This window comes from Euleptes europaea, chromosome 3 (assembly GCF_029931775.1).
Source record: "Euleptes europaea isolate rEulEur1 chromosome 3, rEulEur1.hap1, whole genome shotgun sequence".
Taxonomy (NCBI): domain Eukaryota; kingdom Metazoa; phylum Chordata; class Lepidosauria; order Squamata; family Sphaerodactylidae; genus Euleptes; species Euleptes europaea.
The window spans coordinates 86,303,811-86,327,320 of record NC_079314.1 but is presented as its reverse complement, the minus strand read 5'-3'; the positions used below and the strand labels follow the sequence as shown (position 1 = coordinate 86,327,320).

Here is a 23,510-nt window from a genome sequence, read left to right as displayed (position 1 = left end):
AAACTGAAGGCTGTGGCTTCCTTTATTGAGTCAATCCATCTCTTGTTGGGTCTTCCTCTTTTCCTGCTGCCCTCAACTTTTCCTAGCATGACAATGGGAATTGGGAAAGCCTTTTTTTGCATCACACCATTAGAATTTACGCTAGATGCACTGATGGCTTGCATTATGACTGTCCAGTAACAAAGCTGGAGAATATAAACTGAAGACAAAGCTATTACTATCTAAAGGCAAAGCCACTCTATAATAGGGTTGCCAGGTCCCTCTTCACCACCAGCAGGTGGTTTTTGGGGCTGAGCCTGAGGAGGGCAGGATTTGGGAGGGGAGGGACTTCAATGCCATAGAGTCCAATTGCCAAAGCGGCCATTTTCTCCAGGTAAACTGATCTCTGTCGGCTGGATACATATGTTGGAGAGGTGACAGCATGTGAATAGTTGTATTAATGTAAATACTGATACAGAGTATGCTTAGTCCATCTAACTCTAGAGGAGCTGTAGTAAATACGCTCTGCTATTGAAAGGTTTACAGTTAGTTCACACTTTTTGCAATATCCCGTTACTGCAGTAAACTTAATTGAAAGCAACTCTATATGTGTGGATCGGACTATTTCTCCAACTCTTTTAAACAGATTATGGGCCCAGCAAACTTCTGCTGTACCACTCTGCTAACAACATATTTGTGCATTATTACCTCATGCTGTCATCCCCACCCTCCATGAATAGTTGGAAAGTTTGGCGTAACTTCACCACAGATAAAAGTAAATAGCTCCAGTGTTAAAATTCGGTACAGCCAACCATTCACCTGTATTGTTCCAGTCATCAGAAGATGCCTGTACTGTAAACAAACTCCTGGTGAGGCACTCCAGCAAAAGCTATCTAAAAAAAAAGGTAAAGGTCCCCTGTGCAAGCTCCAGGTCATTCCTGACCCATGGGGTGATATCACATCCCGATGTTTCCAAGGCAGACTTTGTGGGGTGGTTTGCCAGTGCCTTCCCCAGTCATCTTCCCTTTACCTCCAGCAAGCTGGGTACTCATTTGACCGACCTCCGAAGAATGGAAGGCTGAGTCAATCTTGAGCCGGCTACCTGAAACCGACTTCCGCCGGGATCAAACTCAGGTCATGAGCAGAGCTTTTGACTGCAGTACTGCAGCTTAACACTCTGCGCCATGGGGCTCTTAAAAGCTATCTAGGCACCCAATATCAGATGACTGAGAAATCTTTTACTTACCAGAGGTATATTCCTTCACACCGTACACTTGGACCTCACACAGCGTAAGATGCTCTATGCCTGGAACAGTAACAGTTACATATCGCCCTTGCGCTTTTCCACAGTCAAAAATGATTGCTTCTCCTAGACCCAGAGAACTGATTGTAGCACACCTTGAACAGAAACCAATTCCTATTTATTAGTAGTCATGATAAAGCATAAAAAGGGTGTTCTTAAAGCATGGCAAATGATTGGTTTGAAATGTTTTATGCATTGAACTGTTGGGAACCTTTCTACTCCATTCTACTTCTCCTGTACAGTCATCCTATGAACCCCCATCCTATGACCCCCTTGAAAACATTACGCGTTTATAAGTACCTTGGATTTGTAATGCCTCCTTTTTCCGTTGAGTTCCCAATTCGGATTTCAGCACCGTTTATCCGATCTGCACAGCAGTCTCCTCGATTGCGGACATAGACTTTGTGTACTTGGAACTCTGATCCCAAGTCCACTGTCCACCATGGATTAATTTCAAGCTCTGTGTGGGTGCAATGCCCATGCATATAGTTAACTGATAAAGCTCCATCAATGGCATTCTCAGGGTCTCCAAGCGGGTTGTAGGTGCTGGACTGGAATGCCTTTCCTTGAAGAGCAATATTGGGTTCTATAAAAAAAACAAACGCACACAAACACCTCCTTTGTGTTTAAATCACCAAACACGAAAGCCTATTCATGTTAGAAGGAGAGCGTACACAGCAGACTTGGATTATTTGAATGTGTAATTAGCAATACATGGCAGATACACCAGTGGTACACTGGTGATGTTTTTGATCTTTAAAGGAATGAGGCCATACCTCAGGTACAGGACACATGCTCAGAGGGCAAAAAGCTCCGGGTTCAGTCCCTAGCACTTCAAGGGTCTCAGCTAACAGGGCTGAGAAAGGTGTTTGCTTGAGATGTGGGAGCTGCTGCCCATCAACACAGACAGTGCTGGACTAGAGGGACTCATGTTTTGATGCAATGCAAGGCAATTTCATATGTCCATAAGCAAAGTGGATTGTATAAGAAGGAACCTTCACAGTGGCCTGTGTGGGAAATAGTGATCGGAACACATGAACCTGCCTCATACTGAGTTAGAACATTGGTTTATCAAGGTTACTACTGTCTATTGTGACCGGCAGCAGATCTTCAGGGTTTTCGGTAAAGCTCTTTCGCATCACCTACTACCTGACTTTTAACTGGAGATGCCAGGGATTTAATTTGGGATTTTATGCAGGCAACACAGATGCATTAAAACTGTGCTACAGCCCCTCCCTAGTTGGTTTTGCCCACTCAACAGTTCTTTATGGTAAACGTATATGACATAGGTATGGCATTAAAAAGTGTTCAAAAACTATTTCAGAAATTACATGTGAATAATAAGAGTCCAAGAGGGGAAGACGATTTCTAACCATCACCTATATTTCTGAGCCTCCCAAAAAGGACACTCAGGGACCACTGATTTCAATGGGACTTAAACAGTGCTTAACTAAGCAGAGGATATAATCACTAACTTTTAAGAGATTTTCATAACTAGTAAAAAGGTAGTGGATTCCAACCATACCCTTTGGGCCCAGCTAGACATGGAAGATATGTGAACACAGCTCCCATCATTTCACTATTATGTTTATCTGTCACCAAGGCAAATACTTTCTTATATCCAGTAGGATATAATGAGTCGGTTACCAGAGGTGTTGACTTGCTCTCCTTTTGGCAGTAGTCTGGAAGACTGAGTCTGTTCAGGCCTGGGCTCATCTGTCAGAGAAGTTATAAAAAGAAGCAAAGAGACTTAACTAAGATTCCATTGGTAGGTGACATACATCATTAGGCATGGTTTAGATACAAACTTTGGAGAGGTGTTAGAATAACAACAAACTATAAGAGATACTTTTAAGTCCTCTGGGAATCATTCATCAGTAAATTAAAATATTATTTTCAAAGGCTTGCCCCTATTTCACTTATTAATTACACTTATTAATTTCACTTATTAATTACAAGTTTTAATTGGTTACTAGAGATAAGAATTCAGAAATATCTAATCTAAGCAAGCAGTACAGCAACTGTTCCACATGTTCACACAAAATCTCTAAACCAGAAGAAAATTCTTACTGTAATCAGACTGCTCATCTCTTTTTTCTTCAAATATCATATGACTATGACAGTCCACAGGTTGTATGTAAGGTCCCCATCCTCCCATACCCTGTGAACTCCATCTCATGGAAATCAACCCCTCGGCTAACCTTTCTTTGTGAGAGTTTCTCAGTCCCTGCCCTCTCACATTATTATATTTTCCGTGGTTCTGTGTGGTAACAGAATGACTTGTAACTCAGATTAAGTCTGTGAGGTTGATGTATTCTCTCTCTCTGTACACCAAAATAGAAGCCATCTAGGACGTTTACTTACCGGGGGAAGTTAACTTCTCACCAAACACTTGGACTTCACAAAGTGTGAGGATTCCTCCATTTGGTTGGGTAACAGTAACATACTTTCCTTGCATACCTTCACAATAAAAACTCTGGGTTTCCCCAAGATCCAAGGATTCAATCACAGTACATCTTGAAAAGAAATCAATTTATTTTGTTTTAGTAAATTAAGAACTTCATCCATAACAACTGAAACCACATGAGCATGTAACTGGTAACTACATATTAATTAATCATTGTTGTTATTTAATCAATATATTGGTATACAGATTGAAATACATTCAAGGTGCGTATGGAGATACTGGAACGGGAAGTATGAAAGTGAGATAAGGATGAAAGGCTGAAATTCCTGGGAAATTACAAATGGTGTGCTAATAAATGGACAAAAGATGGTGGAGGTCTATGTGGTACAGAGAACCCCTACCAGAATCAAAAGTTATAAAGTATTTATTTATAAAGAAAATGTTCACAAGCCTACTCTCAGCACAGTACCAGGTAGAGCAAGGGATTCAAAAGAAAGGGGTAAAATGCAATTCCTCTATTCCTCCCACTGTACATGCCCTAGCAGATGTTAAATGTAAGGCAGGCTCTTTAACTTAGAAAGTTACAGGTGTTCTACAGGGTTTCCATTACCTAGAAGCCTCTTTCCAGTGTACAGGCCAGCACCTGCCTGTGGCTGTCTCCCACAGACCTCAGGTAAGAGATCTGTCTTCTTCAATGGAATCAGTACAACAAAAGAGACCCTCCTCCTTGCTCCCAGGAGTTTTATTGTCCCTTTTTCTCCTACCACTGATCAGGTAAGGACAGGTCAAAGAAGCTTTTCCTGAAATCTCCAGAAGATCCTTCCTGCGTTCTTTCTAGCCTCTTAAGTCCTCCAAATCTCTGTTCCCTGCTAGGTATAACCTGTATAGCTGGGGCATGGTGGGGGTGGGGAAGGCTTATCCCATTCTCTCTAGCTAGACCTATTAGTATTTCTAAAAGGGTGGCAGAGGTGAGTCTGGCAAGCAATTGAATTGACTTTCTGTCATGGCCCAGACTTCAACAGGCGAAGCATCTTCAGAGGAAGAGCCAGAGTAGGGAGAAATAATGGGCATTGCACCTCAGGCAGCTGAGAATGCAGGGCAGGGTGAAGGACAACAGGTAGGAGTAAACACCAGCCCTGCTGAGGATCTGGAAGTAAACACAGAATCACCTCCTTTGGCACAACCAGATGCAGCTGTAACTCCACAGAAGCAGGACCCACCCAGCTCACCTGAAGCCACTCAACAGCACAGGCAAAAAGGGAGAATGGAGTTGCAAAGTAAAAGGAGAAGTGCTCGCCTACAGGCACTAAGAAGATGGCTCCAAGAGAGTTGTCTGAGGATGAGAACTAAGGCAAAGAGAAACAGCTTAAAACCATGCTTGGAACAGACAGATGTTGCAAAAGCAATTGTTGCAAAAGGATCTCTGACTTTTGTTGCTGATGCTACTAGACATTGATAAATGGACTTCTGACCCTGTGGACCGGACTTTTGACTTTACCTCTGCATGCCGACTTTATCTTGGTTTCCAGCTCCTGGTGGGACCCCCCCGGATTCCTGCATTCCTGAACTACTAACAGCCTGCTCTCAAGACCAGTAGCCGGCAGTAACCCGAGATGACCTGGCCTAGCACACTTTCCCCCCTCTTGCCTGCCAAGAGAGTGAAAACTTTTTAAAACTCAAAGAGAAAAATGCATTTCTTCACAGTCCTCTTACTCATTTCTTACCTAAAAGATTCTCAAATTTATGATAAATATTCTGAATATGGAAGAAAACATTGTCATATTTTTACAACTAAAATAATTAGTTCTTGTAGGTTATCCGGGCTGTGTGACCGTGGTCTTGGTATTTTCTTTCCTGATGTTTCGCCAGCAGCTGTGGCCGGCATCTTCAGAGGAGTAACACTGAAGGACAGTGTCTCTCAGTGTCAAGTGTGTAGGAAGAGTAATATATAGTCAGAAAGGGGTTGGGTTTGAGCTGCAAAAAGTATCAAAGGTAATGTGCTAACCATTGTCCTGTAAGTAGATAATGTGCTAATGAGGGTGTGGTATGTTAATATGGAACCATTGTATCCTGAAGTGATCTGTTAACATGTGAAATCCAAAGCTAACTGTGAAAGCCTTCAGACCGTGAAAGCCTTCGACAATATTTTAAAATAATTAGGACTCTGTCCTTCAGTGTTACTACTCTGAAGATGCCTGCCACAGTTGCTGGCGAAACGTCAGGAAAGAAAATTCCAAGACCACGGTTACACAGCCCGGATAACCTACAAGAACCAATTAGGACTCTGTCTGGATCCTTTCCATTCCTTTGTCTTCCTTGTACTCTAATCCTGCAGAGTCCTAGAAAATACCTAACCAACTCAGTACCTGGGATTCAAAATGCCTCCTGCCTCTGGAGAGTTCCCAATCCGGATTTCTGCCCCATCCAGCCGTTCTGCACAACAGTCTGCCCGGTTGCTGATGTTTACATGAACCACTCGATACTCTGACTTCAAGTCCACTATCCACCATGGATGGGATTCTATGTCAGTGTGGGTGCATGACCCAGCTGTCAATTCACCTGTGGTGATCCCATCAATAGCATTGCTAGCAATTCCCAATCGGTTGTACGTGCTAGATTGTAAAGCATTTCCTTGGATGGCAACATTGCGGGCTCCAACGGCAACATTGAGGGCTGCAACAAAGAAACGAAGAGTTTCTCTCTCACTATAGCTGTGCTTAAGCTCTGAACAACAAAACTTCCCAAATATTGTTTGAATGGCTTTTTAACAATACAGAATACTTCTCTTGTAACAAATGCATTGATGGCAGGCACTGGTTTTGTTCCACTAATGAAGTGGCTTCCATAAACAGGATCGTCCATAAGAAATAGATACTTGCTGAGTAACCAGTTGTCTGTCATAAGTATTTGTATCACAGCTGCGGTAAATATATGGGGGAGGGGACTGCAGGGATACAAATAGAATCATAGTAAAGGATTCCAGAATGATCTGCTTCTCCTGCTCTACAACCAACTAAGAATTTGGATTGACTGCACATTGCTCCCAGCCCCTGACATCCAATCCTGTCCGTTTTGGATTGAGAGAAAAGAACAATCCCTTGACTGAAATTGATGCGAGGGCTTCTCTTCTTTGCAGCCAAAGCTAACAGGGAAGGAGGGAGCAAGTTGCTTTTTACACCACCACCTGAAACTGCTTGAGCGGAGAACAGAAGGAGAAGCTCTACTGATATCAGACTTGGCTTTTGATCTCTACCTCCAAACCTCTCAGTAGGGCCCTGCAAGGTGGGGACTCAGGAAACAGTTTGGGAGGTGGTTTCTGTTTGGGTTGATCGTAGAGAGCCGAACAGGGTGGGTGATTGGCTCAGCAGTGTTCAGGACAGTGGAACATGTTCACCATGAAATTCACAGCATCCCTGCTCATATCTAGGTCCCATTGAAACCAATGGCGTACATTAGTGATGATTGATTGAAGTTCAGTGGGACTTAATTGTGATTTACTTTAGCTGAATCATGAGTCATCTGTTTAAAAAAAATCCTTGGAAACTGGGCTAGTGTCAGGAATTGGCATGCTTAGGAAGTGTCAGGAATTAATGAAAGCCTGCTTTTAGTTTGATGGAATTACTGAAGAGAAATCTCTCTCCGCTAAGTCACTGACTATTGGGGAAGAAGAAGAACAGGGGGAAATAAGTCATACTAACCTCTCCCTGCAAGCAGTTCAGGCAGGATGGCCAGAAGCAGCAGAAGAAGACACCGTCTCATGTTCGGGAGGGTTCTTTTTAGATGCAGCATGTCCTTTTTGCAGGATTTGTGACAAGCAACTTAAGCTCAGCAGAAAAAATATGAGAGTGGAGCTGGAGAGTACTGATGAAGTTACATGATCTCCTTAAATGGTGGTTTCTTCCAATCAGAAATCAGGACATAATCTGCCCTTTGGCTTTCTTTGATAAACCAAATGTTTGTCTTTTGCCATTAACAGAATGAGGAAAGAGTCAAATGTCAAAGTATGAAATGGGGGGGGGAACAGGATTAGAAGTATTATGTTCTTGAGAAAAATAGGAGAACCTTCAAAATATACTCAAACATTGCTATCGCATAAGTGAAGGAAGTGTAAAATCTCAATTTGTTTGACTTACACTGTGTATCACAACAGTTAAGCACATAAGCTAAAATAGCTTATAGGGAAGGTACGTTATTCAGATTTTATGGGCACACATATTATTAAAGATACCACCGTATAATAGTACCATTTCTAAGTATGTCAGAAATGTATGAAAAACACTCCACTGAAGCACTTAAAGTGAAGTGCTCCTGTATTACTTAGTAGCCAATGATAAATAATACAGTCAGAGGTTGGAACGATCTGTTTATTGTGGCCAAAATAAATGCAGTCGGGTGCGATTGCCCCCAAAGCAAGCAGGACAGTTCACACGCCAGAACAAAGGATTGCCATAACATTTATAACCTTTGGTCAGGGGTGTTACAATATACGCAATACAGAGCATAGACCCACAAAGACCCAATGATGGACACCTTTGGATTAGCATAGGCCTATCAGTGGGAGTTGAGGCGGGGATCTAGGTGGCTACATGATCTGGGACGGGGAACCGAAACCTAACATTCCTTAAGAAGTAGGTAATTCTGGGCCGTGTATTGGTAGAAGGCTGTACCAGACACAGAGAGCCTGATTGACTGACTCATGACTCCCGGGTGCCACCTTCCCAAAGCCCTCATGTGTGTGCACATGAATACATAGTGTTTCAAACCAGCTCTTATACTTTAGGCCTAGCATTTCCATAAGAGCAATTATGCAGACTGAACACAAAAGCATACCTTCAAATAATAATAATGATTGCAGGCATTACAAAAGGGATGTATGTATAAGCTTTAAATGTCTAGGCCAGGAGGGATCTGACTCTCCTCGAAGTAGAAAAAGCAAGAGTGCAAAAGTTCATTAGGTAAGACAAAAGTTTAAAAACCATTCCAAGGATTAGATCAGACCTCTTCAGCAGGACGAAAACATGCCAAGAGGATGGTTAATTGGAAAGGGCATGCCAAAATGGAATTAAAAGGTATAAGGTATATCTCTCTCAGGTGTGTTATCTCTAGCAGGGTGAGCGAAACCAGGAATCTTGTCAATTATAGAAGTTGGCATAAAAATAAAGATACTTGTACCAATTAAGTTAATTGGTCATAAAGCCCGCGTGAGCTCGTAGGGCATGCACAAAGAGCAGACAGGGAGACAAAGAACTCAAAAATGTATAAATACTCCCATGTGTTGCATGATGTCTTTGAAGAGTTATATTTGGCTGTCTTGAGACAGAGCTCTTCCTGCTAGCACAATAAAGTTACCTCTTGCTTCTAAAGAAATAACCTGAGTTGTCCCTGTTCTTGGTGGGTCTGTGCCATTGAACGGGGTCTGGCTTTTGCACCCAACATAAGGAAATACCTTACTCCCAGGGTGTAGATAGAGAAGAAAAAGAGCAAACAGGCCTGGGATTGAGGTCCCCCAGCCTATCAGTACATATTGCCTAAGGTTTGTAGGCAAGCCAGGTTGCCCCACCTGACCTTACACCTTTGACCTGCAGTGCATTGGCTTACAGGACAAATAAGAAGCCTGTTTGCCTATTTAATAAATGGACATTCATGCTTATTAATGTATTTATCATCAGTTAATACTACATACTCACCTATATAATACAATTTTTATGTGCCAGGTAAACTTCTGGCAGGGTTCCAAGACTACGATTTGCCTCAGACCCCAGGTTATCTCTGCATGGCCCCAGCAACCCCCACCCAACAATCTTGTTGAGGCTCTTTTAGAGCTGTGTCATGTGAAAGATCCACCATGTGCTTTGATTTGAACCCAGTGCAAGATTTTATAATTCTCATATTCTTCCTGCTTTCAAATATGCTTTGCTCCCAAATCCCAGTTTGATTGTGAGGCCTCAGGTATTTAAACCACAGATTAACTTCTCCTGTTATACATGTCCTGAACTGTATGAATTAGAGCTCAACATAAACTTCTACTCATGTACAGAAGAAAAGCTAGAAACCTAGGGTATAGGTGAGGAAAACACCTTTTCATACATCCCATTTAAAACCTTTACGATTAGGAAAACTACAAAAATAGTCAATTGCTTCTCTTGACAATAGTCTCTGTACTTTCCTTGACTACATACGAATGTTATATAATTACATCTCACCCTATACTACTTCCATTTCATAGCTTATTGTCCCTGCTGTGTTTTGTTTTCTCATAATCTCATACATAAATTCCTACCTAGTAAGAACCACTAGAAAGCATTTGATGAAATGACCTCTGGGCCACAAAAGGTTATTGATGCTGGTATAAAATCTTGTTGGTCTTTAAGGTGCCACAAGACCCCTGCTTACAACAGAAAGGTTTATTAATGTATTCATTAAAATGTACAGTTGAAATGTATGCACCTAAAATGAAAAAGTGTAGATTTTGTTCAGAATTTTTATCCTTCTGTTTCCTTAAAATAGCTCAAGGTAACTTACAAATCAATAAACACAATAAAAGTAAAATTAAGACAATTAATAAACCCAGCCATAAAAACATTGTTTGCTACAAACATGTTCCTATGAGTTCCCCAGTTCTCTGGGCAATGAGATGTCTCAGGGACCGTACATACCTGGGTTGGTTCCCTTTGGAGAAGAGGGTATTTGTTTTATTTATATTTATAGAGAGCACAGGTGCACACATAACATACAGTACAGATAGTGCTAACCAAGCCAGACTGATGGCCAGACTCTGAATAAGGCAGCTTCATGTGTTCAGCCCGGTCGTGAAGCAATTCTTTTGCATATGGAGAAGGGGGGTATTAGGTTTGGCTCCATCTCCTGTGGCAGGCATTTTGGTGTGGTGCTAACCACTTCCTCTCAAAATTCCAAAGGTGTCTACAGGCTCAAAGAGGCTAGGGATCCCTGTTCTAGGGGGGACACAAGGTTCCCAAGTAGTCTCCCATACAGGCAGTGACCATACCCTCTAGATCTGCTTAGTTTCAGCAAATGTTTCTTTTGGTGATGGAAAGTGCCATCAAGTCACAGCCAATGTATGGCAACTCCACAAGGTTTTCAAGGCAAGAGACATTCGGAGGTGGTTTGCCATTGCTTGCCTCTCCATCAGCAGCCCTGGACTTCCTTGGTGGTTTCCTACCCGAATACTAACCAGGACCAACCCTGCTTAGCTTCCAAGATCTGAGGCTACTGGGCTAGCCTGGGCCATCCAGGTCAGGGCAATGCCTGTTTTATGGGACTTCAAAGCAACATCTTTGGAAACTTGTAAAAGCCAAGCTTCCAAACACAATCAATAGAATGAAGTATAATTATTCAGAAGAACCAACTATACGGGCAAGTAGGTGGCTTACCTGAGCAACTGTTTGGACAGGTGAGGCAGATACATTTACATCTGCATAGCTCTTGGGTGAGGAAATGGTTGTACTTCATGTCTGTGGCTCATGAAATTCTTCCCTGTTCTTTCCTAGTAAGAAACTAGGTTCTGTATCATAGTTATGTACCTCTAGACTAGTTGCAGAGACATTGGGATGCAGTCATGTCATTTAGGCCCACAAATTTGATTGGCAGAAATTAAAACTTAAATGAAGGGGGGGAAACAAGAAAACTTCCCAGACAATTTCCCCCAATTTTCTGAGGGAAAGATGGGAGGAATATGATAGCAATATGGACCATAAAAAACCTACCAAAAAAAATGATTTTATTTTACACATCTAAATTTTTTTTAGGAGCCCCGTGGCGCAGAGTGTTAAGCTGCAGTACTGCAGTCAAAAGCTCTGCTCACGACCTGAGTTCGATCCCGACGGAAGTCGGTTTCAGGTAGCCAGCTCAAGGTTGACTCAGCCTTCCATCCTTCCAAGGTCGGTCAAATGAGTACCCAGCTTGCTGGGGGTAAAGGGAAGATGACTGGGGAAGGTACTGGTGAACCACCCCGCAAACAAAGTCTGCCTTGGAAACGTCAGGATGTGACGTCACCCCATGGGTCAGGAATGACCCGGTGCTTGCACAGGGGACCTTTACCTTACCTTAAAAACCTTTTTGTTCCTGATAATGTGTTTGTTCCTGATAAGTGTATTTTGTAACATAGCTCAAGGGGAGTTATCTCAAGCAATTAGGAAATCAGTGCTGTTCAGTTACAACAATATTTGTTCATGATTAAGAGATTTAGCTGAGAAAAAGCGTTGGCCTTGGGAACAGGCTAGCAGCTCTACTATAAATGGAATGTGAAAAATATAGATGCACAAATTAAACCCTAGAAATAAGGCCATTGCTCATTTTTCTGTGCTTTATTGTTTCATCTCTACAAAAGAATATTCATAAATTGAGGGCTGGAGGGTGGATTGCTCCATCCCCCTTCTCCTGGAGACATTTTGGCAGATGCACCAACCCAGCCAAAAAACACTGCTGGCTGTGAACTAATAAGATTAAAACCCTGTTCACATGTTACAGTGAATGCACATTAGGGTTGCCAACTGCCAGGTACTGGCTGGAGATCTCCTGCTGTTACAACTGATCTCCAGCCGATAGAGATCAGTTCCCCTGGAGAAAATGGCCGCTTTGGCAATTGGAGTCTATAGCATTGAAGTCCCTCCCCTCCCCAAACCCCGCCCTCCTCAGGCTCCACCCCCAAAACCTCCCGCTGGTGGCGAAGGGGGACCTGGCAACCCTAATGCACATACAACTTGCATGTACATGTGTTCATGAGAAACAGCCAACACACCTTCACTTTACAAATGAAAGAGGGACTACTGCCTGTCTGCTGAGACGCCTGCTACTCTTCTAGATCAGCTACCTACATCACGGCATCACATCTATATACCATATATACGGTACAGACAGCAATTGCTAGTGAAAGCGCAAGTCTGCTTGCATAGGAAACAGGGTGTGTAAGCTCAGACAATGCAGACCTCATTCTCAGGAAATTCTGGGGAAACCATGAATCTGGCGTCAGCGGCTTGCAAGCATTCTTTCCACTTGCGGTTGTGCTGGAGCATCCCTGTCAGAACACCAGGCGAACTGAACTGCGTCATCTCCCCTGTTCCAACTTATAAGGTCTGCTCATCCCCAGAGACAGGCCTCACAACTGGGTACTCTCTTCTCTCCCTGAGATAGAGCTAAACCACTCAGTCACTCTATTAGGCAGAGCTGCCCTTCACTCTAAAGTCTGTTCTTTTTCCTGAGCGGTCACTGCTCTCTCCCTGCAGCAGATCTCAAGTCCCACCTCCTGTGCTTTCCTCCCACATTCCATCCCCCTTCTCAAAGGTGCTTGATGCTGAAACAGCACTCCTATAGGCTCAGCTGAGTGGCTGTTTTTCCCTTCAGGGGCAGGATAACCTATCAGTCACAGTTATGTTATTCATAGTGTCTTAATAATCCATTGGATTCATATTTCAGTTAAACTCTTTAATCACTTAAACTCTGGGATTTCCTATTGGTAAGCATCTTTACCCGCTAGAGGAGTCCACATTCTTAGTGCCCAGGGTACAACTGGACTCCTCTTTTATTGGGTTGATAAATAGGGTTGCCAACCTCCAGGTGGTGACTGAAGATCTTCTGCTATTACACTGATCTCCGGGCGATAGTAATCAGTTCCCCTGGAGAAAATGGCCGCTTTGGAAGGTGGACTCTGTGGCATTATACCCCATTGAAATCCCTCCCCTCCCCCAAACTCCACCCTTCTCAGACTCCACCCCCAAAAGCTCCAAGTATTTCCCAACCCGAAGCTGGCAACCCTATGAAAGGACCTGGATTAACAACCCCTAATAGTTTCCCACCCTTCCTGTAACAGAATCAAACTCAGACACACAGAGTTGCATGTTCTGCAATTTATTATTATTTCCACCAGGAAGGCATGAATGAAAGCAGAGTGGGCTGGTATTGCATAAGTGAGCATAGCCATGAATTGTGGGGGGTGGGGGAGCTTGAGCTTCAAACGGCATCTGCAATTGTGGCAGGACTTTATGTCCCTGTTGGTGCAATATCTGGACAGCAGCAGCATCAGGGCTCCATTTCACTCTCATTCAAAGAGTGGTTGAGTTAGGGGCAATGCTTTGTGCAATGGATGTCATTCCATTTGGGGTAAGCTACAGGGAGAAAAAGAGAAGTTGGACAAATGTCTAGGGAATTTGTGTGTGTGTGAGCTTCATTTGCTTCTTTCTGCAAAAGCTTCTTTCTGCAATGCTGGCAACTATAAACGTTGCTTCACATATCTGCTGCCATTACACAATGGCCTTTTATGCAGGGACATTTCCCTGCAGTACCCCCTGCCAACTACTTCGGGGCTTCCTTTTCATTATGCATGTCTTTTCTGCCCATCAGATGCCTTACTCAAGAATCTTTGATGAGGTACTTTGTTAACAGCCTTTTGGAAGCAATGGAAGGAAAGTTATTAACCCAAAGCGTGGGCAAAGTGCATTCAGAGTCTCTAGTAAAGAGCAAGGGCTGAAATGTCAGGAGCATGAAATTCTAATGTTTATCAACAATTAAGTGAAACCAAAGGCTCCAGCCCCCTTATCAGCCCCTTCCCTGCTACTAACTGACCTCCATCATTAGTCTGCCTTCTGCAAGGGTTGTACATGAGCATTCTCAGGCACACAGCATGGATTGGATCCTGCCCTAGCTGCTGTCAGTTAATAAAAGTCCCTGCCCAGAATAAGGATGGAAAATAAATTCTCAGGTTTTTCACTTTGATTCAAGACGTTTTTGTTTGAAATGAGTTCTTTTAAGCTGCTGGACTGATCCCTCACTGTTAAACGTGTCTGGCTCCCAAATGATGTTCAAAGTGTTCTCTCTTTTTGACATTTAAAATAAATATCTGGTTTTCTCTTTTTCTGTCCTCTGTGTGAGATCCAAGCATGTTTTCTTCTCTTTACTGGTACCCTCGACTGCTGCCTTCTGCACATACACCTTGATTTCTCCGCATTAGATGACTACACTCGGTGGCTGGCCACTCATGAAATATGCAAATTGACCCCATTGAAAAGCACTGTGCTTCAGTATGGTTTGATGGATCTACCACCTACTGAAGTGTCCATGAATAATTCCCTGGCTTTCACATTGACAAGGGTATAAGCAGACACGCAAGCACCAAGCAAAGCCCCTTCCGCCCCCCTTCCTTTTCTGCACCGAAGTGCCTGACACACACACATAGCCAGCTCTACCCCCCTCTCCAAGGCTAACGCTTCCTCCCTCCTTACCTCCCTGCTCGGAGGCCCTCAGAACTCATTATCGCAAGTGAAAGTACACTGTATTCCCGTTAGTGAAACTGACAAGCTAAGACACTGCTGCTCGAAAGATGTAACGCAAGTAGAGAACAATCGCATGATCAGAAAAGTAACCTTTATTGTAAACATAGTTGCCTGAAAGTCTATAAATCATACTGCTTCCCTCTTGGGAGGGTGTCATCTCCCCCCTGCCATTTGAGTGCGGAGGTGCACATCCGGTTCTATTCTTGAGCAATAAAAGAGCTGTTAGTTTCAACCAACCTCCTCTCAATTGTCTGTCATTGGTCTCTATGGATAATTGGGGTGCAACACTATTGTTCTAACTGTGATAGCACATTCAGACATGGATGTCATGTTTCCAGAGCCGGGCAATGAATGTATGAGCCTGCTCTTAATTTATCCTATACAAGAACAGAACAGAGTAAACTGGATGAGTGAGTGCTCAAGATAGAAGGTGGCAGTCAGAGCACCTGAAAGGATCTCCATATCTACCTTGGTTTGGCACCAAAACACTGAGAGGAGAACAGAGAGGCAATCTTTGCCAGGGAGGGATTTCTTCAATGGAATGTCGGAGAAGGCAACTGTCCCACAGACATCTTCTGTACTTCAGATGGTAAAGGACATGGAGCAGTGTCTCTGAGGAAGAACTCAAGAGGTGGTGAGGTTCATATGGGAATAGGCAACCCTACAGATATTTTGAGCCTAGGCCATTGAGGGAACAATCCTAAACTGGTCTACTCAAGACAGAAGTCTCCTTTTATTTAATGGGACTTAATTCCAGGAAAGGGTTTTTAGGATCGCAACCTTAGAGACCTAACAGTTAAACCAGCATTTTAAATTGGTCCTAGAAATCAAGCTTATGAAATGGTGTCCGTCGTTCCCCCCCGCCCCAGATATTTTCTCAGTCAACAGTACTTCCACTTTATCTAGATTAAGCATCAGTTTGTTCCTCACCCGGTCAATCACTGATTCTAGGCACCATTTCATAAGCTCCATTCTCTCTCTAGAACTGGGCATCATCAGCATATTGGTGACACTGCACCCCAATGTACCCTAAATCTCTGGACAAGGCCGCCTCAATAGTTTAATGTAGGTGGTGCATAGCATGGGAGACAGAATAGAACCCTGTGGTACCCTGCAAACCTATACTCTTGATGCAGACCAGTAGTCTCCCAGCAACCACCTTCTGGAATCTTCCCTCCTGAAGAACAAGAACCATGGCAAAACAATCACACTACCACCCAAATTCCATTCCAGAAAAAATAATCCAGAATGTTATTGTTTTGGAATGGATATGGGCAAATATACTGAAGTTTAATCCCAACAAGACGAAAGTGCGACTGGTGAGTGGAAGATCTTGCCCAAGATTAAGGTGTCACTCATTCTGGATGGGGTTGCACTCCCCTTGAAGGAAAAGGACCATAGTATGAGGGTGCTATTGGATGTGGTCCTACTGCTGGATAAGCAGGTGGCAGCTGTGGCTGAAAAACCGCCTCTCTTTTGAACCCACTTGACCAGTATGGTACTCTTTGGAGGCTCTGCTCCAGGAGCCCCCACCTTCTGTGATTAGGCAGGTGGCACTGAGGCTATTGTACTTTGGTCACATAATGAGAAGACGAGACCTACTGGAAAAGACAATAATGCTACGAAAAGTTGAAGGCAGCAGAAAAAGAAGAGCCAACATGAGATGGATTGACTCCATAAAGGAAGCCACAGCCCTAAGTTTGCAAGACCTGAGCAAGGCTGTTAACATGATGTTTTGAAGGATATTGATTCGTAGGGTCGCCATGAGTCAGAAGTGACTTGACGGGACTTAACACACATACAACTTGGGAGAGGGCCTCCTCTGTCATGGCACTAAAGTTCTGGAACTATCTCCCCAGGGAGAATCATCTGTCCCCTTCTGTTGCCATTTTCCACCAGTAGATGAAGACTTTTTTTCTTTTGTTTGGCATTCCCTTAGTAATCCCTTCTTCCTGACCAGTTCTAATTGTTTTATATTTTAGTATGTATTTTAGCTGTTTTTTTAATTTTTTAATGATGTAGGGGGATTGGTTGGTTTTAATGGTTTTAAAATGTGATTTTAGTATGTATGTTTTGTTAGCCATCTTGGTGGCCCTTCTGTGAGCAGAAAAGATATAAATTTTGTGAAATAAACCAATATTATGGTTAATTGTGCTGGGGCCCCTGAGAACTAAAGCTCCCTCTGTTCATTTAACAAGTCATCTGCTAGGAGTGGCCAATGCTGCCCCCCAAACGTAGTTGAAACCAAACCAAGTAGCTAGTGTATTCCTTGTATATAGTACACAATGTAGTCAAAAGTCAAGGAAGTGGGCTTTGTAGGTTTCCCTGAGCACAGCTTGTAAAGGAAATAACAAATGCCTTTTATAAATTAACAAATAAGATGTGTGGGAAAAGAACACAGAATACCTTCTAATAGGGAAACACTTTTAGATGCTTTGATAAATCTAAGATCACAGCCTCAGGGCAGAACTATACAAATGATAGCAAAGGGGTCTGAGAAGTGGTTGCTGCTTCTCTGTGGCAGTGGCAGGATAGGGGTGTGATATAGTGGTGGAAAATGCCATCAAGTTGCATTCAACTTATGGCGACCCTGTAGGGTTTTCAATGTAAGAGATGCTCAGAGGTGGTTTGCCATTGTCTGCTGCTGCATAGTGACCCGGCTATTCCTTGGTGGTCTCCCATCCAAATACTAACCAGGCCTGACCCTGTTTAGCTTCTGAGATCTGAAGAGATTGGGTTAGCCTGGGGGCCATTCAGGTCAGAGCCGGGGTGTGATATGCTATGTAGAAACTGTGGGTGGCAAGAAAGTACTTAGCTCATGCCCACCTGTTCTTTGAGAATTGCTATTTGCCCCACTGGGTAAGCTTGCGTATGCTGATGGACTACATGTAACTTTCCCCAAAGAGCAAATTGCAGCTTTCCAAGGCCATTCCATTTGTGAAAACAGCACAGACAAAAGACTTTTCCAACATGCTGTGGTTCCATACTGTGTGCCGCATGCCTGGGAATAAGTCTGAACATGGAACTCCCAGTACACCTCCAGCTTGTGCAGTCCTGATGCAGTCAGTCATGATCGTTGCTGATTTCTCTCCCTGCTGGTATGCTGCAGATATTATAAGCTATTTTTTCCTCTGAGAATAGAAGGTGTCTACAGCTGAGTATAGAGATCTCTCAGGGCAGAGGCTGGTTTCTATCACCTCTTCAACAAGGAGTCAATCCTGATTGACAGCCAGGCTTCATTGCTTGTTCGTACTCACTTGTCCTTTCTTGCTTTTGATGTACCATCTACACTGATAGTGAATACATTAGCAATTAATAATATTTATAATTATAAAGCATCAGTAATATTAAGAACAGATAATGCTAAAGAAGATTTTAAGGCTCATGCTAGGTTGGGAATAATACCCTGTATTCCCTCTTTAAAGGGCTAACGGTGCCCTTTCTTCAAACTATACCAGTGTTCCTACTGGCCAGCCTCCATCCCATATTGAACCCACAAGCTCTTGTTAGGATCTCAGCGTTCTTTAAAAAAAATTTGGAGTCCTTTAAATCAGTATGGAGATTCTTTGTCCGTTGCAGACAACCACAATGGAAATAAACACATGGGCAGGGAGACACTCAAATTTGGTTATCACAGAACCATTTTATTTTATATTTTGACATGATAATTCATGGATATACCACTGTGCAATATGAATAACAATCACAGAATAAGTGCAAGTCATTGAGTAGCTGTCATTGAGTAGAACTTTAAGTAGTACTTCTTAGGAGGCCAACAAATAGCAACCTTGCCTGTTGGCTGCACAAAGGCAATAAGAATTCCTAGGAGTATGAATGCTCACATCCCCATCAGCTGTTCTTACTTAGGCAATACCCTCACATTCCCTTTTATCTTGTATGATAAGATATTCCAGTCAAAGATGTTTCCCCTGGGAAAGTCATGCATCTGGAAAACATTCTCAATGTCCCGAGACTTCAGTACATAATCCCACATGTAGAGATCGGTTATTTCACCTACAAAACGTTGATTCTGCTTCTCAGATGTGGTTTGTGCGCTCTGATCCTGACCAAGCACTGCAGTACCCCCTGGTTGAAGAATGTGTCCCACATTAGATATCTTCCTGATACTCCGTTTTCCATTTATCCAAAAGGCAACAAGACCAAATGTGGATTCCCAGGTCACACACAAATGACTCCCAAAAGCACTGAGGTCAGGGAGTGCAAACATTACACTCCGCCCACCCATGTGCAAACCAAAATTACCACTTGATTCACGCAAGATTCTAAGTTCATCATTGGGAGAGTGGTAGGAGAAGAGAATGACTTTGCGTTCACCCAGATATTCTGCAGCCACTCTCATGCACAGTGTGAATTCCATCAGATTCAAAGGCTGCTGTGGGGATATGACAACGAAACTGTCTTTTGATTCATTCAGAAAACTCAGTGCTCTGCCCTGCAGACCTAGAAGAGAGAATATCCTTAGGGCCCTTCCAGAAAATCAGTGTTTCATACAACAAACCACAGTTGTTTATCCATTCCCTATGCAGGTCCACATCTCTTCATACTGAATGTTCACTCAGGTTGTGTTTTGTCCCAGCCAAGAATCAGTCAAGCCAGAGTGACCCTGAGATACAAAGGGCAATGCCCACAAGGTCCCTGTATTCATACACATATCATGGGGACATGGGATTGCATGATGGGGAAGTGCCTCCCCCACTAGGAGAGAGAGTGTTTGTGAATGGGGCCCTCAACTGGGCAAAACTGAATTTTTTCAACGAGAATGCTCACATCCATGACGCAATTACAGCCTTATAAATGAAGCAAAAACATTAAGAGGTTGGCATTGCTGATGAGATTTCAAACAACACCGACATACAATAGATAAGCTCTTACCTAAATCAGTTTCACTATCTCTGACAGGATTCCGCCCTCCATTGTGAACTGCAAAAAAGAAAAAAAGTTAATTTTTTGAGTTCCTGACCCTGGTGAATTATTCAAAATCAGACCTATAAGCCCCATCTTCATTTATTTAGAACATTTATTAGCCACCTTTCTTCCACATGAAGCTCAAGGTAGCTTACATATATAAAATAAAAGACATAAAAACCATAAAAAACTAAAATTTAAAATCGCAGTTTAGGACTGCTAGTAAATTAATTAAATGTGGTCCTAAATAAAACTGTATTCAACTGCCTCCTAATGATTTGGAAGTTAGGGGGCCAAAGCTAGGATTACCAGGTACCCCATGGTGTCTGGTAGGGAGTGGGTGAGGACTTACTGGCAGTGAGGAGAAGCCTCAGCCAGTATTGCTGGCGACTTGGCCACGTCATTTCTGGCACGCACCAGGAGAGACATCATCACGTTGCTGGCAAGGTGGGGACGCTCTGGTATCTGGGCAAAAACTCTACTGTAGAAGTCATTTTTACCATAGACGTTTTGCACAAATACCAGAGTGTCATACATCAGTGGCAACATGACAACATCACTTGTGGTGCGTGCTGGAAATGACATCACCCCATTGCCAGCGATGCTGGCCTAGGCCTCCCTTTGCTGCCGGTAAGTCCCCCCACCAGCCAGCAAATTGGCATTGGGGGGAAAGGCCCTGGCGTCTGGGAACCCTAGGCCAAGTGCACCTCCCTGGGAAGGTTGCTCTATAATTGTGGGGCTTCCACTGAGAAGGCCCTCTCTCATGTACCCACCAAACAAGCTTCTTGGATTGATGGAACAGTCAGGAGGGCTTCTCCCTATGATCTTAATTCCATGGCAGGAACATATGGAAGAAGATGGTTTTTTAGATACTTTGGTCCCAAGCCACGGAGGGCTTCCAACCATAGAACCAGACTGTGGGAGCATGGGGGGTGGGGGGTGGCTGAGGCTGTAGGGCTCTGGGAGCAGCAGGGATGAAGCTCCTGGGAGATGGTGACTGAGGCAGATGGAGCCTCTCTCTTCCACCAACCATGAACTGGGTGGTTTGAAACCTCCATCCCCAGATGACTGAACCAGATTTGATTTAGAGGGCTGATTGTTCCCACACTACTGCAGCATCCCAACCCAAACAGGGAAGAAAGGAGCTCAGGAAGACCTCTACTTTGTTGTGTGGCCTAGGAAATGGTTGAAATGCCCTGACCCAGTGCTCTTCTAATGTAAAACGCCCTTCCACACTACCCTAGGCTCAGCACACAGCGTGCTCACCTGAAGACAACATGGCTGATGCTATATGGAGTACATTGGAGCCTACGGTGACATTCCGCTGGTATAGCAGTGATCCCATCGGAGCAGTGGAAGTGGGGGACAGTTACCAATTCCCCCCTCAAACCACTGACCCCCCAATCCCTGTTCCCGTCCTGTTCCTGAGGGTCACTTGACCCCCAAGAACAGAATTTCAGGGGATTTAATGAGCTGTAACAGGAGAGGAAATGTGGGGAAGTGCTGCTCTGTGGCCTTCATTCCACTGGTGGTACTTACGATTCAACCCCAGTGTGTCCAGAAATACCAGCCCCAAATGATAAGCAGAAAACAAGGAGAAAGCATCCAAATATGCCTATTTTTAGAACAGTGTCCAAAGCTCTATTGGATGGGCCCAGAGAAAAGTCTGAGAAACTGTCATAAGGCTAAAATCACTATTATTTCAACTCTCAAATGGTGGTGGAACATTAGAAGCCATTGAATTGGTAAAGTAACACGTGGATTTTAAAAACTACCAACTTTTTTTGTTCAATAGATTTTGGAACTCTAGTCCTAAACGTGATCAAACAATGTAACCTTTCGTTTTGTGCTGTTCCATTGACTTTCATGGTCCAAGCTGCATCAGCTATACTTATAAAGACTTTTCTAGAACTCCAAAAACAAAATCATGTAGTATTAAGGAGTAACCAAAACAGAACAAAATGGTGTGCAAGCTTTTGAAGCCTCCAGAACTCTTAATTGGACTGGATGTTCAGTATTTTTTTAAAAAGCACAGAAAATGGAGAAATGGGGCGAACTTCATTCCATGGATACCTTTTGACCAAGCCAAAAAGCAACAGAATGTTTTCTCAAAGGCTTTTGAGTGAGGTAGCACTCCTGTCATGGGGCCACTGAACAGTCTACTGCAACATCACTAGCGATGAGCAACATGATTTCCCCTCTCCCTCATCAACACCTGCACCGCTCTATGACGATCCATGTATTTATTGATCACATTTGTGGCTGAGCACTTCAGTGAACGACGGCTCATCTCATTCACCAGAAAAAGTCATAAATATGACTCTATGGAGATGAAAAATGGTCAGTTTAATAACAAACATGTCACCACCATGAATCTTTCTTCATTTAGTTCTTTGAGAGCCAGCATGGCATAGTGGCTGATGCGTTGAACTGGGAGAACAGGGGTTGACTCCCCACTCTGCCACGGAAGCTTGCCAGGTGACCTTGCATCCATCACACTGGCTGAGCCTAACCCACTTCACAGGGTGGTTGATGTGAGGATAAAGTGGATAAAGGCACTTTGGGTCTCCACCGGAGAGAAAAGCAGGATTGTCTTTTTTAGAAAAAAGAATGGAGTGCACATTTGCCTTGGATTTATGAAGAATAGAACAGGTATGCCAAACCCATCCATTATATAGTGCAGGCGGTTTAAACTGATGCTTGGAAAATCTGCTTTTCTGCAAAAGATGAAGGGTGATTGGGGAATGTTCAAGGAACTGAACATATGCTTTGGTTGGTGCAGGTAAGTTAAGAGCACTGCCGGGGCTACGTAACAAGGAAAAGCCACAAGATGGCAGCATTACATGTCAAATGAGTAAGAATGCAGACTGAAATTGAATTTGGTGTGGATGGATTGATCTAGGTCAAACATAAGATTCATTTACAGGAACAAATGACAATTCTACCTAGGGGGCTTCTAACATTCTCATAATCTTAAACAATACCAGACTTGCCATCTATTAGAAGCAAGCTATGAAAAAAAGAAATATTGGGCCAAATTTATAATTGAGGCCTTACAAAACTATGAGACATTGGACTTTGTTCTGAAAGAGCACTAAACTAACCCTAGGATCATTCAGGAAAATCATTTAATGGTACTGAATTTACCAACCTAGAATGCTCTCTCCAAACTTATTTCTAACTTTGCTGATATACTAATGTGTACAGACCATGATGGGTAGTGGTGTTAGTCTATCTGTCGCAGTAGAAAAGAACAAGAGTCCAGTAGCACCTTAAAGACTAACAAAATTTCTGGCAGGGTATCAGCTTTTGTGAGTCACAGCTCACTTCTTCAGATACCTGAAGAAATATCAGAAGAAGGTACCAGAAGAAGCGAGCTGTGACTCACAAAAGCTCATATTTTATTTATTTATTTTATTGCACTTTTACCCCGCTCTCCCCAGCCCGGAGGCCGGGCTCAGGGTGGCTCATACCCTGCCAGACATTTTGTTAGTTTTTGAAGTGCTAGTGGACTCTTACTCCTTTCTAACACGAATGTGTATGTAAGCACTTTCCATGCTCAAAGCACTTCCCACATATTAAGGCCAGTATATCCATCCCCCCACCAAGG

General features: G+C 43.3%; 1 protein-coding gene across 1 annotated transcript in view; it reads right to left on the bottom strand.

The window, feature by feature from the left end:
• Positions 1-23,510, bottom strand: part of LOC130474843 (uncharacterized) — a 37,784-nt gene that overhangs the window by 7,758 nt on the left and 6,516 nt on the right. Inside the window, exons 5-12 of the mRNA XM_056846538.1 lie at positions 19,868-19,915; positions 18,838-19,435; positions 11,081-11,088; positions 6,056-6,362; positions 3,647-3,798; positions 2,930-2,998; positions 1,583-1,868; positions 1,226-1,377 (exon numbers count right to left, since the gene is read on the bottom strand). Of these exons, the coding sequence (XP_056702516.1) occupies positions 1,226-1,377; positions 1,583-1,868; positions 2,930-2,998; positions 3,647-3,798; positions 6,056-6,362; positions 11,081-11,088; positions 18,838-19,435; positions 19,868-19,915 (1,620 nt within the window). The remainder of the gene's footprint in view (positions 1-1,225; positions 1,378-1,582; positions 1,869-2,929; positions 2,999-3,646; positions 3,799-6,055; positions 6,363-11,080; positions 11,089-18,837; positions 19,436-19,867; positions 19,916-23,510) is intronic.